Here is an 18,226-nt window from a genome sequence, read left to right as displayed (position 1 = left end):
CCGAGGCACCGTCATTTCATTTGAGCTAAAGCTAAAGCTTTTATTTAGTTTACTGCTCATGTTTTCATTCTCCACTTTTTTTTTTTTAGCGCCACAAAATTCCTAATAACATTCTATAATAAATATAATCGAACATATTTGGTCTGTATGGATAAAGGTGTTAACATTTCCAGAGCTTGTACCTCGTATATGTCTACATACCTACTTAACGCACAATTTCAATCAACCTAAGCATATTCGGTAGAATATCAAAATAATGAAGATAATCCCGTGGTGAAATCAGCTGTTATTAACTACTTTACAATTAGTTTCAAACTCGATCCCAATTAGTCCACTGACTATATTTTTCTATATAACCAAGTGATGTTCTTAAACTAGTAAGTCTCAACCCGCACCGAATTAGTCAAAAACGTCTTTGACTAATAAGACACAAAAACGTTTATTGTTCTAACCCAAGCTAACATGCGTTTATGTCTCGTCTTGTTTGGTGTGGGTTGAAGATAGAGGCAGTTGTCGTATCAGACAAGAAAATACGTCTTGACTAAGCTGGTGTGAGTTGAATCTAAGGTACTAGGACAATTGAAGTCTGTCACATTTTGTTCAAAAACATACCAGTTTTACACTTGTTCAAGTTTGATTAGTACCTAATCATGTCAATTTACATTCTTAGTATATATTATTTTTATGGAAATTTGGTGTTTTTCTTGAAAACAAACAGATTCTTCGACGCAATTGTGCACCATTTCTGAAGCAATAACCCAAAACAAAGTTACAATTTATTATATTTCGGACTAGTTAAAAATTTTCACATTTCCTGCCTAGTTCGAATTTTCACGGCATGAATGTTGTATGCACACACAATTTTACCCAATTGATCACAGCAATATTTGTCGTATTGGTCCTTAGAGTAATATTGATGTTTACTAAATACTAGTGTTTACACAATACCTCGTATCCACGTGCGACTCCTTGTCAAATAAATCTTAATATCGTGTTACGCACATAAGTAGACATGCATTGATACCCATAAGTAGTTGTCGCACAATTTGCGTGAATATTTGCTTCACGATTTGTGGTCGCTTGTTGTTATTAGATATATATTTACAAATATCTGTGTTTGATATAGATATATATATGAATATCTATAATGTACTATATCGATACCAGCGAGCAAGTGTAGTAATATAAATTCAAGCTGGTTTGATTGCACATTTTTATTAATTTTCGTATTGATAGGCACAAAAATACTGGCAGTATTGTTGTTTTTGTGCTGTTTAGCTAACAGTTGTGTAGCATTTACGCTTCATTTCCGCTCTACAAGCTGTAGTAAAATCTATTTATTGTTTTTATGAAGCTTTGTGCGTAAACCGATATGACTTTATTTGAGTAGTTGTGATAATATATGATGTGGCTTTTATTGCGTTGTGATTGAGCGGCATAAATCTATGATTACTAAAGTGCATAAGCGATTTTAGGGAATATTATCTGTTTGAGTTTGTATGTATAATATAAATTTCTGTGATTAATAATACAGCGAGGAGATACTGAATATAAAATGCGACAATACTTTTTATGTGACCGTTATGTGATGAAATTATCATATCATACATACATTGCGTGACGTGATATTAAATACAACATTTTTTTATAACAACAACAATTATAAGTTCTCTGATTATTAAGAGTCATTTTATGTGTTCTAATATCATATCCATATGATCTGATACAACATCATATGATGTGATCTCATATGTAGTATAGGATATGATGTGGTATTGTGTATTTTATAGCCTTGACAAACGGCAGCGTTAATCCTGATTAACTGTCTGTCGAGGCTATTACTCATACATATTGTAGACACTGAATAATATATGTTTTGCGCTGCGACAATAACCCCTTTGTACTGTGAAGTGACGAAATAATCATGTGACTTATATACAATGCGCGTATTGATTTCAAGTAAAGTTATATAGACCAATTTGATGTGATTTAATATCATATTGCCATACACACGATCTGATATAATATCATGTGATTCCATGTCATATGTAGTACATGATGTGATGTGCTAGGGCCTGATTCTCCTTCTGTGTTTCGATGTGATGCCAATTCATATATTATCAAATGTGATTTATGTTAATTGAATGTGAATAAATATTTTAGTAATTTAAGTTACAAAAATACTGAATACTTTTAATGCAGAAAAATAGATATTGCTGACTATACCAGGGAATAATAAATATTCTATATTAAGCTTTAAATACAGCAACCAATCATCATGTATCATAGATGTATGTGATCAATTACTATAGCCAGAAAATGTAGTAGTGAAGTGGAGATATGAATCTATTATTAAATAACCAAAGTAATTAATTTTCGGAAATCAATAGCAAGTCTAGAAATAATCAAATTACAATAATTGAGCCTACACACCCATAAATGTACTTATGGTTAGTAATATATACTTACCCACAACTTAGTTAATTTGTAAGACTGTGAGTGATTTTGAAACCATGCTAATATGAAAACCATTTTATACACAGGATATATGTATGCTTACATACTCTCAATATAAATATTTTATGTTTGTAACGGCACATAATATCCAACTTCCACTGTCATATATACAGTACTAAATAATATTTAAGGTCGCATCCACAAACCAAAAACGACAGCAAGTTGCCCAGGTGAGCACATAAAAGTTAAACAAATAACGGTACAAAACACAAACAATTTATATAGAAATACTCTTGTTCTTTCTAGTATATAGTATATATGTATATTTGCACTTCTCCATAAGATAGTGGGAAAAACTATTTAGTGTGGGCTCTCAAGCTGTGTCTCATTGACCGCCAATGCCATTTGAATTGCCACTTTACTTTCTCTGTTGCTTGTTCGCTCTTCCTCTTTCTGTCTTTCCTTCTATTCACCATTTTACCGTTTGCTGTTTCAGCATATCCTTAGGCATAGCACATTGAATTATTCAGTTTCATTTTAATGGTCATAAATTATTACAAGCTGCATGCTAACTCGCAACAGGCAACTAACAACTTTAGGAGTGGCGAATGCAACATTTTAACTTTGCGCAAATTTTCTTAGTCTTCATTTGTTGTTGTTGTAGTTCATAATAGCGTAAATTGTTTGTCGACGGTGTAAAGTAAGATTGTAAATTTTTGCAAAGTTTCTCATGCTTGAAGCCAGGATAGTAATCAGATGCTTGTTGGTTTGTTGTGACAGATTGTGGTACCTTAGATGAGGGACTGTGGTGGATACCGGATGATGTCTTAATTTTTGGTACCTACATTACTCTGGGATCAATTGCTAGATAAACTTCTTTTTTTTAGAATCTGTTAAGCTGGAATCTTTACGTCAAGAGATGGTGGAATCTGTTATCTTATTAAATATATACCCTTCAGGATATCCTTTCTTAAGGGGTTATATACAGTTAGAATTTTCAAAAAATCGATTTTTTTTAATTTCATTTTCTTAATGTACATATATTTAAGAATACACACAGAAAATTTCATATCGTTCCGGTGAATATTTTCAAAGTTACAAGCAAATTTAAAAAGGCGTTTCAGAGTGCTTGGAAGTACAAGGTCCGAGCGGCAGCTCATAATGGTGTTTTCAACATTACTCAAAAAAGGCTAGACCGATTAATCTCAAATTTTAACACGCCCTTCTTAAATATATTTTTTAGTAATTAATCGAAGATTTTTTCTCTCCGATTAATATTTTTTTTATAAACAATTTAACACCGAAATTTCGGTGAGGAATCGATTTTTTTTTTTTATAAACCGCCATTTTGTCAAAAAATTTTATTTGGCTTATTCCTTCGATTAATTACTAGATTTAACATTATTTTAACGAAATCTGTTTGGTTTTTTAATTTCATATGATCCAGTTCCGAGATATAGTGGTCACCGCAAAACGTCTTTTTTGAGAGGAGCTCCTGGAGAGCAGCTGTAGCTCTTTTTCAAATAAATATTTTTATTTTTAATATGTGTATAAATTTTTGGATCAATAAATTAAAAAGTTTTCTCAGAAAAAATTCTGGAAAATTCAATTTTTTCGGCCGTCTAACTGTATATAACCCCTTAATATGCGACAAGTATTAGAACAGAAAAAACTTTAGATCTCTCGAAAAATTTCGAAATTTTACCTATACATTGAGACAATAAAATGTTGAGTTACTGTGGAAGCATAATCGAGTTGAGCTCAATACTGACTCTGGAGGTATTAAGTGCCTTCTTAATTTCAAGAAACATCTAAATATTTTCAGATGTTATAATGTCATAACTGACCTTGCTCAAACTCTGAAAGTAGTCGATGCAGTACACGCTGGTGGAAGCCGAGGAAAAGAGAGGCCTCCACTCCGATGGAAGGACCAGGTGGAGAAGGACCTGTCTTCACTAGGTATTACCAATTGGAGCCAAACTGCCAAAATAAGAGATGCCGGGCGCGCTGTTGTGGACTCGGCTATAACCGCATAAGCGGTGACTACGCCAGTCAAGAAGAAGAAGAACTGACCTTGTCCCACCTTCAAAAAACTTGCCAGATTTGATTATTTATTCACTCACTCTCTTATCGTATTTCGACAGCGATCCTATAATGCTAAGTTATTAATGTACCTTCCTCACTTCCGGCAATGTTTCTTATCGACAGTAATCAATTAATTATTTTGACGACTATGTAATTATTATCTGAAATTTGATTCTTTACACTCAGCATACTATTAATACCACACAATTTCGTTGAATGCTCACTTCAATTACGCTCAATTTGAATTAATCGATTTTTGCCGGAAAATGAGTGGCCTTCAACCCAAATTCTCAAATTACATTATGGTTGATGCCCCTGAGAATAGAAGACATAATTCCTTATTTATAACGAAATGCAAAGAGCATTCGTAGAAAGCTGCTATTGTCAAGCGTACCACTTACAAGCCAACTAGGAGTACACTAGTGTGGCGTGAGTGGCCTGAGTAAGTATATAATTGTTGTTGTGGTGAATGTACGTATGTGCGTGTGCATTTAAGTACCTCACACAACTCAATTACGCTAATGAATTACATACGAACCACCAGACCACCAAACAGCTGCAGTCCTAGGCAGCACGCTCTGCTTGTGGCACTTCGGAAGCATAAAAGTCAACAGCGAGGACAGCGACAGCTAATGGCTGGTTGGAAAAGGAAGGGAGTTGTAAAACAAAACACTCCAGCGCCATTAAAGACTGCAATAAAACAACAACTAGCGCATTCATTCAAGTGCGTCTGTATGTGTGTGTGTGTGATGGTGGGTGTGTTGTGTTCAACCCATTCATTTTTCTATCGTTGCATGAAATATGCATGACTGTCCATTACTAAATCACTCAAACAATCAGTTTGTCAGTCATCATTCTTTGGAATTGGAATTGACTTCATTTAAGTTGAGTTGTTGCATTCAAGTGCGGTGCGGTGGCCATCACTCGTACAGTTTGGTGTTGTGATTTTTTCTTTGGCTCAACGTAAATTCAATTGTCATAATTAAAATGATGAATGGTTAGGTACGCAGTGCTGGTTGTATGCAACTTTAGTGCGCTGGTTAGTTAGTTACCTTTTACTTTTTCTTAATTTTTTGTTTTGATAAATGGTTTCGAGCTCTGTTTTTATTGCAGTGAGAGTGAGTAGATGATGTAGAGCGAAACTTAAGAAAAGTGCTGGTAATAACAGCAATTTTGCTAAATTTCTTTGAAGAGATTTGCAGCTCGTTAGAGTTTGAAAGTGAGGTTAGAGAAGGTGAAAAATATAATAAATTCACAGAAGGTTTCAGTCGCAGAATCTTGACATATATGTATGCAGTGATATGGATTCTATACCTTGCTTTCGAGTTCTTAAAATATATACACTATTTCAAAATATAACCTTACTTATTACAGATTGTTCTAAAGCTCCTACCATCTGTTCTGCTAACAGTGTTTCCTAGCTTTCGATCAATATACTCTTTATTCATCACTATTGTTCAATAAAATTTTCAACTGAGTAGTTTTTCGTATATCATACTTGAAGCTGGTATCTGTTAGCTTGGAAACAGTTGTTTTTTTTTAATTTCTGTGAAGAGATTTTCAGCTCGTTAGAGTTTGAAAGTGAGATTGGGAGAAAAGTATAATTCAGGGGAGCATTCAGTCATAGCATTTTGGAATCTTGGATAGATATATCGGTTTCGAGTCTTTGAAATAGATATCTTCTTTCAAAATGTAACCTGACTTATTACAGATTGTTTTAAATCTTCCACCGTCCGTTCTGATAAGATAGTCTCCTAACATACTTTTTATTCATCCCTATTGTTCAATAAAATTTTCAACTGAGTATTTTCTCATATCATACCCCCAGCTGGTATCTGTTAGCCGGGAAACAGTAGATCTCTTCTTAGAACATCAACTTATTCATAAGATGGTATAACTCACATATCATCGAAATTCTAACTTAGTACAATTAACCCAAATAAGCACTGACTATCTTCAGTCCTTTATTCTATAGTTAATATTATGGTTCATGGTTCATAATATTCTATATTCATATCTTATGGGTTGCAGAACTTTGAAAGGTTTTGGTTCGGGAATATTTTGCACCAGCATTGGTGATCCCGAGCACTGGACTGTTAAACAAGCAGCTTCAATTTAATATCAAAGGATTAAAACCGATTTTGGAGACTTTGTGGTCCTGACTAATGCAGTCTTTGCATATTTTTTGTATTTCCAACATAAAGTTCTCTCAAATGCCAAACTGTTTGAAGGTGTGAAGTAGTGTTGCTGGAAAAGCTCAATATTTCAATAAAAGCTGTATCTTAGTCAGTCTAAAGAAATGAACCGAAATTGATTCGTTTTATCGCTAGGACAGACCAGCTAAATTACAGCTTTTATTGACGTTATTATTTCTATTGCGATTTGTTTTCAAGCAGCTATTATTGCTGGTCTATTAATTCCATGAAGTGCTTTAACTTGACAAACACTTCAGCAAGTGCAATGATTATCTATAAAATAAATGCGGAACCTTCCAATGCTTAGGAAATAAACAACGCACTTCACATGAGTATTCGCGAAGATATGCACGCCACTTTACATCTTTCCGCTAGTGATTATCAGAGATTTTTATTGACAGCACATGCAACATGTGTTATTTGTGGCATGCAACAATTGTAAACGGAAATCCAACCGACTGAAATATATTTTAGAGAAAAAAAATGAAACGAAACGCACTAATAACAAAGCATGCTGCCAAAGCGAACACATCAAAGAGCCCTTCCGCCTTTAGAAAGATACAGACATACCTAGATACATACATTAGTAGATATATATGTATATGTATGATGGTACATTGCCACAACACACTGCTGCATGCCACATATTCCCTGCTGACCTATGTTCCAGCGCCCATCAACAGTTGGCGATTCATGCAATCTTTAATTGCAACTTAGCCACTCATCAGTCATGCAATCATGCCACTGCCACTCACCAAAGCTATTAATATTATTCTTGCCATTTGTTCGCTACATACATATATACGAGTACATACACATGTATGTCTGTGTGTTTGTGGATGTCACTGTCGCTGACGGACTCGCGCTGACTTGTTGAGTTGTTAAATTGCATTGCACAAATTTGTTGCACACAAGTATTTGTGGCATTCGCCATTAGTTGCAAGTACTGTTGATTCCACTGTTTTTGAGCTGCATTACAAAAAAAATTGTTTACACGCATTGTTATCAGACAGCTGATACTGTTTGCATTCAACTTTTTTGCTCTCTTTTGCTTGTGTATTTGTTTCCTCAATGAATGTGTGCGAACTTTTGCTGCGCTGTTTATGTTCTGCGGGAAAATATTTTCAAGCACATTCTGCGCATTTTGTTGGAAATTAAATGGAAATTTGCGGATTTTCATATTTTAGAAAACAAAACAACTGTATAATAATTATTGCTATGCTTTAGCTATTGCTGTTGCCTGTCAGAATTCACATGCCATAATATATTATAATGTATGTCAGTGGCAATATGCGATGAATTGCTGTCAAAGAAATATATTTAATTTCCAGAATTTTCATTTTCTAAAATTTCGCAATGCAAAAGATTAATAGTAAAACTTTGTCATTTGCTGCACATCTAAATGTCATGCTACAAGTTTCAGCGTTTGAAGAGATTTTCAGAAGAGCTTTTCTTTTTCTTAAGAATTTCTTTTCTTTTGAAATGATATCTTCAACTTGTCTACTTGACCTTGACTTCTGAGTGGGAATGTTTTGTATAATATTTTTTTTGTTTTGTATAATATTTTGGAAGTTTTGGCTTCCTTTCATTTTGAAAATGAAAAGATAGTTGAATTTATCTATCTTGAGCCATTGAAGCTGTAAAACTCTTTTACTCAAGCAGGGCTACTGTTTGGTCGTTATAGTAGCGACATATTGGTCCATAATTTTACGAATGCCACAGTGAGAACACCTTAGAGTATGGCCATGCTAATGCTATATAGTAAACTAATTAACTCACAGCGCGGACATATGGTGTTTTCTCATTCATACCCTAAAAATAAAGTCAAGTGAAGTTTTCAACAGCATCCAAATACTTTCTGATCAAGAAATGGATTCATTGAAAATGCCAAAACCTTTCACTAAAATAAGCCAAACTATCATTACATCTTTCACTCTAGGCTCAGCAGTATAAAAATTATCAAGAAATATAAACTAAGAAAGTATTTTGTTTTACACTATATATTAATTTCAAGCATACACATTCTAACGACAACGAGTTCAGTTAGATTAGCTAAGTCACACTCAAAGCTGATATTTTTATATTTCTTTTCCGAAATACTTCTTTTGGAAACATTCCCCTTACTTAGAAAATTTTTTTTGACAAATCACGAATGAGTCGTGTCAAGCTTTCATCTATCTAACTATTGCTGACTTACGGCTAAACAACGTTTACGAATTGTTCTACTTTAATACGAAAATTCACGTTCTGTTGGGAATGTGTTTCGTGCTATTCGTTCAACGTATGGTCAACACAATCGTCCAAGTATTCATTATTGGATAAAATTCGACCAGCAGGTTTGGTGTGGTTTGTGGACCTGTTGAATCATCGGTCCATATTTCTTCAGAAATTATGCCGGTGAGAACGAGGGCGACCGTTATCACGCTATGATAACCGATTATTTCATGCCTGGAATTGAAGCTCGTGATGTCAGCGACATTTAGTTATAACAAGTCGGCACCGTTTCCCACACAACCCATCAATCAATGGATTTATTGAGAGAACGCTGCGGGGAGCAAATAATTTCACGTTTTAAGCCGGTCGATTGGCCACCAAGATCCTGTGATATCACATCGTTAGACATTTTCCTGTAAGGATAGGAAAATTATACAGTCTATGCGGACTATCCCGCCTCGATTCAGACCTTGGAACAAAACACGCGTGTCATTCGCCAGTTACCAATCGAAATGCCCGAACGAGTCATCGAAAATTTAAACCAACGGATGGACCATTATCATTTAAAAGAGATAATCTTCTTCTTCGGCTATAGCCGGGTAAACGGTTCCAACGCCAATCACAATCTTCAATAATATGATAAATGCCAGAGAATGTTCTTTTGAATGATAATATAATTCCCTAATATATTGGAATTCTCTGTGTTTTTTTTAATAGGAAACCTCGAAAACTGAAATTCTTCAAAATCGCTGATATTTTCACTCTCTGATATATTCTGAAAAATACCTGTAATCTCATAAACCCGCTTTGTTGTGTGAACAGCTTTAATTTATGCACTCAACTAATTACATACACCGCCACGCAACGCTTTGCTGCAAGCTGCCATTGCTTGTGCGCCCATTAATATGCAATGATTTTTAATAGGAAAAGCAGCTGCGTGTGTTTGCGTGCGCAAATTGCATTATACACACAATCCAATAAAAGCAATTACGGCGCCAATACGACTACATGCAATTCGCTGCAAGCTTGGCTACTGTGTCGCACGAAATGCGTTGTGTTTGGCAGCAGCAGGAATTTCAGTTTTGGATTTGGCGCATTTCGGTAGCCTTTAACAAGCGCTAAATGGCATGAAACTATGCAGTTATTTACATATTAACGCGAGGCTGTGAAGCTCAAATCATTTTTGTGGTTCGATTGGTGGTCGTTGCCTGCGATATTGGTGTTTATAATTAGCTGCACGGCACTGTGTGTGTGTATTTATGCTTTTAAGTGTGTGTAATGGCTTGTTAAAATGACTGTGGCACCTACACACATATACTAATAATAATTGGATAAGGGTTTGGAATTATGCAGTTTTCAAATATTTGTTTTTCGTTGCTAGGCTTTTAATTAGATTTTTGTTGTTGTTTTGTATGCTAAACCATTTAGGCGTGATTTTATTTAATTAACGCACTGATAGTGCTGCGTTGTCATTTAATTGTGGAATGACGCTTAGAATTAATTATACAAATATTAGATAAGTACATATAATCGGTATTTGCTTTCCTAAATGGCTTAAACAATTTTGAGCTCGGTTCATTTATTTTACTCAATTATTTTTAAATTGAAAACCAATATCAGCTCAATAAAAATTATTTGATAAAATATATAGTTGAACTATCTAATTTCCATAAAGTCTTTTTACATATAATCAAATATAATCCCCACATCGTTAGACCACCAGAGTTTAGAATTTCGCTTTCGCTTAGTCACAGCTACCAAATTTCCACAGACTTGTGTCCATATGTTCAGTTTCTGTATACGTTAACACTTTCTACAAACGTCCGTATGTTGGTCGGTGTAATTCTCAATCGAGACCAAATACCCAATTTATTTAATTACGAACAAACTGATTCCCAGGCGAATTGTCGCTGTGATTTGATTGCTATTTCCGCCACAGGCGTTCATACCACCCGGACTTAATTCAATGATTTGCACTAGCACACAGCGACTCACATAGCTTTACATAGCCGTACAAACAAATCGGTATGCCATGGCCATCAAGTTGTTGCCTTGGTCTCTGTGGGATGCTTTGCACTGCATTGGAGAAGCAAAAATCAATTTCTCGCTTACAACGTGTGAATGGGAGTTGCTTGTTTGCTGACATCATCACTGCAAGGAAGTTTAAGGGGCAAGCGTCAAGTGCTCACATGTCAAAGGTTGTCATTGGAGAACAGAGGAAATGGCGCAAATGTGATTTTTGATGGTGAAGTCGTCACCTAGCCACCTTGAACTAGGAGACGAGACAAAAATACAGTATGGTGTTGGTAGTAATGCATACCAGTAGATGAATATTCAAGCGCTGATTGAATCCTCCATCCTAAAATAGAAACCTGGTTATTATAATAAAAAGCCATTTATAGTAAAAGCTAAATATACTTTGAAAAAGCTTTCATATGATTTAGACTTCATTAATCTGTTAACTCGTTTACCTTTTCAAATCAAAGTCGAACTCACATCCATTCCAACAAATTTGTGTACACAAGTAGGCAACTTAAATTAAATTACATCAGTCGCTACACTACCCCTTGTCATCAGCAAACAAGCGCTAAAAGTGTTTTTTCGCTCTTCTTCTTTCAGCCTCAACTCATGTCAATCACGCAGGCAACACAACGCAGCCGAGATATTTGCATAGTGCTACTCCACGCATCCATACACCCCCACAAGCGACGAATTTCCGCGAACAACCAATCAGCGCTGACAAAGCAACAAAGTAAAGTTAAATTAAAGCACGCGCCTAAATGTATGCAACGCAACGTGCAACGCAACTTGCTAAAACGATAACAATGGCATGCAGCGTACAGAAGCAACCCACTCAAGCGCAACACACAACATCCGCAACAGCAACAGCAGCCGCATTGCCACCCACAATGGCTGTCACGGCAATGGCAACGGCTAACAATAACAACAACAATAGCAATACCAATAATATAGCTACCCAAATGGGTGGCGGTGGCAGCAACAGCGGCAGCAATAGCAGTATGAGTGGCGGCGGTGTTGGCGGTGTTGGCATACTAGCCGCAGCTATCAGTGACGCGACCAGCAAACCGCTAACACCGAAACCACGGGGCTCATTACCGAATGACGCATATCAACCGCCACAGGTGGAATTTCACTGGCCCGCCATACCGGTGAGCACGCACACCAGCAATCTGCGTCTGAATATGATGAATCAGAATCCGAAGGACCTGCACACAGCGCGACTCATGATCGAGGAGTTGCGCACGAAGGTGCGCTATCAAGCGGAGCACATAATGAAATGGCGGAAGGCATATGCGCTACAGGTGACACACATTTATTACTCATGACATGCAATAATTTTTAATGAAATGCGTTTTGTTTTGTTTTGCAGATACAACAACACTACCGCTACCAGAAGGAGAAGTCAGATCAGATGAATACGCTGACCTCACAACTTCTCCTGCTGGAGTCGCGTTTGAAGCGTAAACAGAAGCAGATTGCGAGCCTACTCAGCCACCGCGAAATCACCATACAACGGCAGCAGAAGATTATCGATACGCTGTCGAATCGTTTGTCCGATCATGGCTTGGATGCTATCGAAGCGAACTTCACCACGGAGCTGGATTCACTTAACGACTCCGACTCGGCGGTGGTGTTGGAAGAAATCGACTCGGATAGTAGTAATATGCCATTTGGCGCAAGACGTCGCAGCAGCGGCGGTGGCTCAGGCGGCGGTATGGGCGCCAATGCCGCACAGTGTGGCAGTGATGGTATTACCATAGTACGCTCCATCTCCGATGCCATCGAGACGAATTTGAACAAGTACAGTGGTGTGCGGCGCAACAATTGCTTTCTACGGCGACCGGAAATATTGGAGACTGTCTACTCGGTGGAGGAGGATCCTGAGCCGACCTCGGATGTGGCAGAGAAACGTGATAAATTCCGCAATCGTTCGGAGAAGGCGCTCAGTTCGAGCTCTACGGAGGGACAAATAGATAGCAATTCATCGCATGCGCCTCCACATGCTTCAACGCATGCCACATTACATCAAAATAACGGCATTGAAGTGGAGCGTAACAAAGAGAACATACGCATCACACCCCCATCGCCGCAACGTCAACTCAGTATTTCCAAACCCCTAGAGTCACCGACGAAAGACGGCTACACGGCGTACAGTGTCATGGTGCCGCAGCTACGCACTACAGCTGCCACACCGACCACCGAGAAGGTCAACGCTTTGGCGGGCGCTGATGTCGATGGCAGTTTGCCTGGCGTTAAATCGCAGGTAACGAACTACAATCGCGTCATGTCCAACCATCGCTCGGTGACCAAACCCAAAGATGTCAAATATAAACGTATCAACAAAGCGAAGTCGAAGAGTCTGGAAGAGTTGCGCGGTCGTCTCAAAAATCTTGTAGAACGCGGCGGCAGCGCGGGCAACAGCTTGGATGCACCGGGTACTGGTGGTGTTGGCGGCGTGCCCTACACACACGGTGTTATGCCGCAGACCGCACAGTCGTACGCGTGACAATGGCCATCATATGGTGGCTCCACCGCTACGCTCGCTGTTATTGCAGCTACGGCGCCCATTGCCTCCTTCGATGCCGACATGGATGACTATGCAGTGGAGGAAGAGTGTGACTGTATGAAAATGGTGACGCCAAATGTACAGCATACCGCAGTGTCTGCTACTTGCGATCGCCTCGATGAAGCGTGTGATTGTGCAGAAATGGTGGCGCAACCACAGCGGTCAAGCACGGAGCCTACTAACGCCGCCGTGGCGGAGGCCGCAGAGAGAGACTGCAAACTGAGCACTTCCGAAGAGCAGCTGCGCTCACAACCCTTCTCACCGCTCAAGCATTGCATACCCAAACGTTCGTTGACCTTGCCTCGCATACTCGTGCCGCAAAGCGCATTCGGTTCAAGCGGCGGTGGTGCGCCTGGCTCGGGACGCAGTGGCGGCGGCCGTAGCGGTTTCTAGCAAATAAAGAAATTTTTCATACGTAATTGTGATAAAAAGTGAACAAGCCGACCCACGCTCTCCTCCTCTCACTATACTCAGTTCTCTACTCGACTCATTGCACTCATTTAGTTTGTGTTGTGTACTTTGTAATTAGCTTTTTAATCATTTGACTTTTGTAACATATGTTTCCTGATTTTTCAACTACACTAATTAGTTTTTAGCGCATATTTACTGTGTTAAACTTAAGTTTGCATTTATTTAGCTTGTTAAGCTGCAATCGCATTTATTCATCCACTCATTTTGCTTCAGATCTAAGTATTCATATGATCTTAATGCATGTATTTTTTTAAATATTTTATTTTAATCATTAATTAAGTTTTTTAAATAAATTTAATATATTAAAAATTTCAACTTTTGTTTTTCTTTTATTCTTTGGTTTCATTCAAAGTTGGCTTTTTACGATGGAAATATCGTCACAATTGTGTGTGAAAAATTTCGAATAAAATTTGTTTAACCATTAATTGGTATTTGTAAATATCAGCACACAACGTAAATGCATCATTAATACGTAATTTATTAACATATGGCAACACCATTGAAGACATACATATATATAACAAGCGATATGTAAATAAGTTTAAGTAAGTTCTGAAACCTCTTGTGTACAACATCCTAACTGAATCTGTTCTTATCACATACCTTTACGTATATACCAACACCGAATCAAAGTAATTTCAATACTGTTTTTTACAGTTCACTACTTTATTTTCTAGCATTAATTAATTTATTCAAAAAAGCTTCCAATAGGATCGAGATCGAGAAGAGATCGATAACTCTACCTTTCCGAGGCAGTACACCTCAAGGATTACTTTGCTGTGGGTAACTCCACTCGTATCTAATTCTTTGGAGAAACATTTTGAGGTCTTAGTATTATATGAAATTCTATAGGTTCCCACCATGGAACACATTCCACAGGATCTAGCATACGTCTGGTAACCTTAGAAATATAATGTGTTATAGAACATAGTCGGATTTTTATCACATATACTTAAGTTGTGAGAACTTCTTACCTGAGAGGCCACTTATTTTTGTAAAATGTTATGTTTTACTATTGAAGCTAACTATCGTTCTTTGAATCCTTTAAACTATAATATTTCTAGAACTGTCGAAGGAACCCCGAACATAGAAAATATAAATAAAATATAGAGCCTAGATGGTTAGGAACAGCTAAATCTGTCAAAAATGTAGAGAAGAAAGACATTAAAGGTAGATAGTTCTTCGCAAAATTTACAACAAAATAAACGAATTTCGACATCACTTTTAATAGCACACTTTGCAGAGGGTCACGATTTTTAATATGGACAAGTAGTACAGAGAATTTATTATATATTCTTCATCTGATTTGTATCTGAATTGTATCATCTGAATTTATTATATTCCCTTCAAAATAGGCCGCTTCTGAGGCAATACACTTCTTCCAATGAACAATCCAATCATCGAAACACATTTTAAAGCTATATTCCGGGATGGCCTTCAGTTCTCGTTGCGAATTAGTTTTGATGTCTTCAATGCCCTCAAAACGGATTCCACAATGTGGTAATTTGACTTTTAGAAACAAGAAAAAGTCACACGGAGTCATATCTGGAGTGTACGAGGTTTTTCGATGATATTTGTTGAATTTGTGTTCAAAAACTCGTTCACTTTTTGAAAAAAAATTCAGTCGCGCTGCAACTTTCCGCATACCCAAAACATCAACCAAAATATGACGAGCGGTCTCATGAGACATGTCCATTACTTGGGCTATCTCTCGCAAACTATATTGACGATTTTCGAGCACCATTTCCTTTATTTTGTCGAGGTTTTCTTCAGTTGAGTTGAGAGATCGAAGGTCGTCCTGAAAGTGGCAAATCCTTCAATTCTTCTCGCCCCTCTTTTAACGATTTATACCCATCGCAAACTTGAGTTTTCGACATGGTTGAATCACCAAATGTTTGAATCAACATTTCCAACAATTTGGCACAAGAAATTTCGTTTGGAACACAAAATTTCACACAAACTCTTTGTTCAATATTTTTATCCATAGTAAAAGGCGCAACGCACACAAAAGGTTGACTTGTTCCTAATGAAGCCGTAAACAAACTAAATATACATAGCAATAAAAATTGACAGAATAGTGGCTGACTGTTGTGCCAACCTGGGAAAAAAAATGTTGAAATATTCTCAGCGGCAAAATTTAAAATGAGAACGAACTTGATATAACGTTATGATTTTCTCCAAGTGCGTACAAGCTTTTCCGCCATTATACTAGAAAAAATTGCTCTAAGCTAATTGGAAACAACTATAACAGTTCGATAAGGAATGAAATCATGTGGAAACCAACTATGGCGCCCCTAGAGATCCTACATATTAATGAAAATGGAATGAACTTTCTTAATACACATCTCAAATCATTGCTCTTCATCACCTTTCTAATTTACTGAACGCTCTTGCACACTATACACTCTTTAGCTTTTGGCTTTCCATGGAAACAAGAAAGAATCCTTAAAATTTTTGGTAGCCTATAGCATCCATATGGGTCTATGGCATATATTTTGAGGCATTTGCGGTAACAGAAAGCACTGTCGACTTTGGCTGTCCAAGTGGAAGCTCCTGTGACTTTGTCACAGGGATTTGCCCTATAACGTAACTTAAACCCGACCTAGTAACTCCTAAGAATTATGATACGTATATTCATAGCCACCATTAATAATTATATTGTCAATAATAAAATATTTTAAGCTTAGAAATAATTTTTTTTCCATAAATAATTTATAGTTAGTGTTAATAATTAGTCTTTTTATATTGCATATCTTGTTATAAAATAGTTTACTTGTTACCACAAATGCTGCTTTAAATATATTCATACATTATATTTACAACTACAAATGTACCTAATGAGAATTTATATCTATAAACTCGTACTTCATCGAGCTATACTTTACGCTACTGAGACTGAATTTGGTTTACTAACACAGACATACAAATCTCAAATGATTTATTGCTTAACACCTCTTTTACACACAAAAAAAGTATTTTTCGACAGCATTTGAACATATCTAATAGCAATTAGTTGTAAAATTTTTATAACAAATTAATTTTAAGTGCATTTATAAATACAACGCGGCACTCATTCGCTGTAAATACACCACATAAGAGTTAAAAAGAAATTATTTTAGACAAAAAAAAAGATTAGCAATCGAATAAGCGTTTTATTTGAATTTTATGTGTTTTTGTTGTTTTATGATAAACAAACTGTTTTTGCGTCTTTTATAAAGTGATTGCCGAACATGTTTCGTAATCTGCTTTATTGAAGAGAAAATGTCGTGTGTACCTTGATAAATGAAATAAAGTAGTTAGGAAAATTGTGAACTAAACAAAAATAATGCAGTTAGAATAAAATATTAGTGAGGTTAAGAGATTTGGGTGGGAGTAGTATAGAGATGAATTATATAAGTATATGTATATATGGCTGGTTTTATATAGCCGTAATATATGTATTAAAACGGAACAAATATTTAGTTAAATTCTAAACAACAATTATAAAAGCTGACATTAGGTGTTAAAATTGTCTAAAAAGCTACAAATAAGCACTAAATAAAATTGTTAATATGCTAAAAAATAGAAAAATTAAATTTATAGTATGACTAAAGTCACTAAGTATGTTGTTACATAGTAATAATTGTATGCCTGTATATTAAACAAACCGTGTATCTGAACAACTGTGAGTTTCAATTTTCAATGTGCAAATTTATTGTAGATATTGTATCACTAAGCAACCTTGCATACTAACTTCATATAAATATATATTTTCTGCGATTTTTTAGTAGACAATTGTTGTTCATAACTTCATCAACAAAAGTCACTCATACGCCTGGGAGCACAACTCCTGTAGAAAAAGAAAGCTGTGTAACGTATATAACCCCACAAAATTAATATAAATAAATACATAAATATTTACAGAAGAATATTTTCGAATAATAATTGTTGATGGCACTTCGCCAGCGTGAAACTCTGTTCACTCAAATAAAATGGTATCAACTACAATAAAAAAAGAAATTACTCAAATTACCTGAAACGCTAACTACAAATGTGTGTATTGAAGAATATCCACAAGCTTCAAATAAAACTGCATGCTAAGTGTAATAAAAATCTAAATAAATAATATTTATATTGTGAATTATTGTTTCAGTGCAGAAATAATATTTGGTGTTTAACCTTTTATAATAATATATGTAAGCACATATGGTCTAGCAAAATGAAAGCCATTATCGAA

The 18,226-nt window shown here is 36.2% G+C and overlaps 1 protein-coding gene across 1 annotated transcript in view; it reads left to right on the top strand.

Moving 5' to 3' along the window:
• LOC105212075 (uncharacterized) overlaps nt 1–14,020 on the top strand; it is a 36,508-nt gene extending 22,488 nt beyond the window's left edge. Inside the window, exons 3-4 of the mRNA XM_011183841.3 lie at nt 11,571–12,274; nt 12,343–14,020. Of these exons, the coding sequence (XP_011182143.2) occupies nt 11,732–12,274; nt 12,343–13,479 (1,680 nt within the window). The 5' untranslated portion in view covers nt 11,571–11,731 and the 3' untranslated portion in view covers nt 13,480–14,020. The remainder of the gene's footprint in view (nt 1–11,570; nt 12,275–12,342) is intronic.
• Nucleotides 14,021–18,226: the final 4,206 nt, after the last annotated feature.

Source organism: Zeugodacus cucurbitae, chromosome 3, assembly GCF_028554725.1.
Source record: "Zeugodacus cucurbitae isolate PBARC_wt_2022May chromosome 3, idZeuCucr1.2, whole genome shotgun sequence".
In the NCBI taxonomy this organism is placed as follows: domain Eukaryota; kingdom Metazoa; phylum Arthropoda; class Insecta; order Diptera; family Tephritidae; genus Zeugodacus; species Zeugodacus cucurbitae.
The sequence above is the reverse complement of the archived record's forward strand: the minus strand, read 5'-3'. Positions and strand labels throughout refer to the sequence as shown.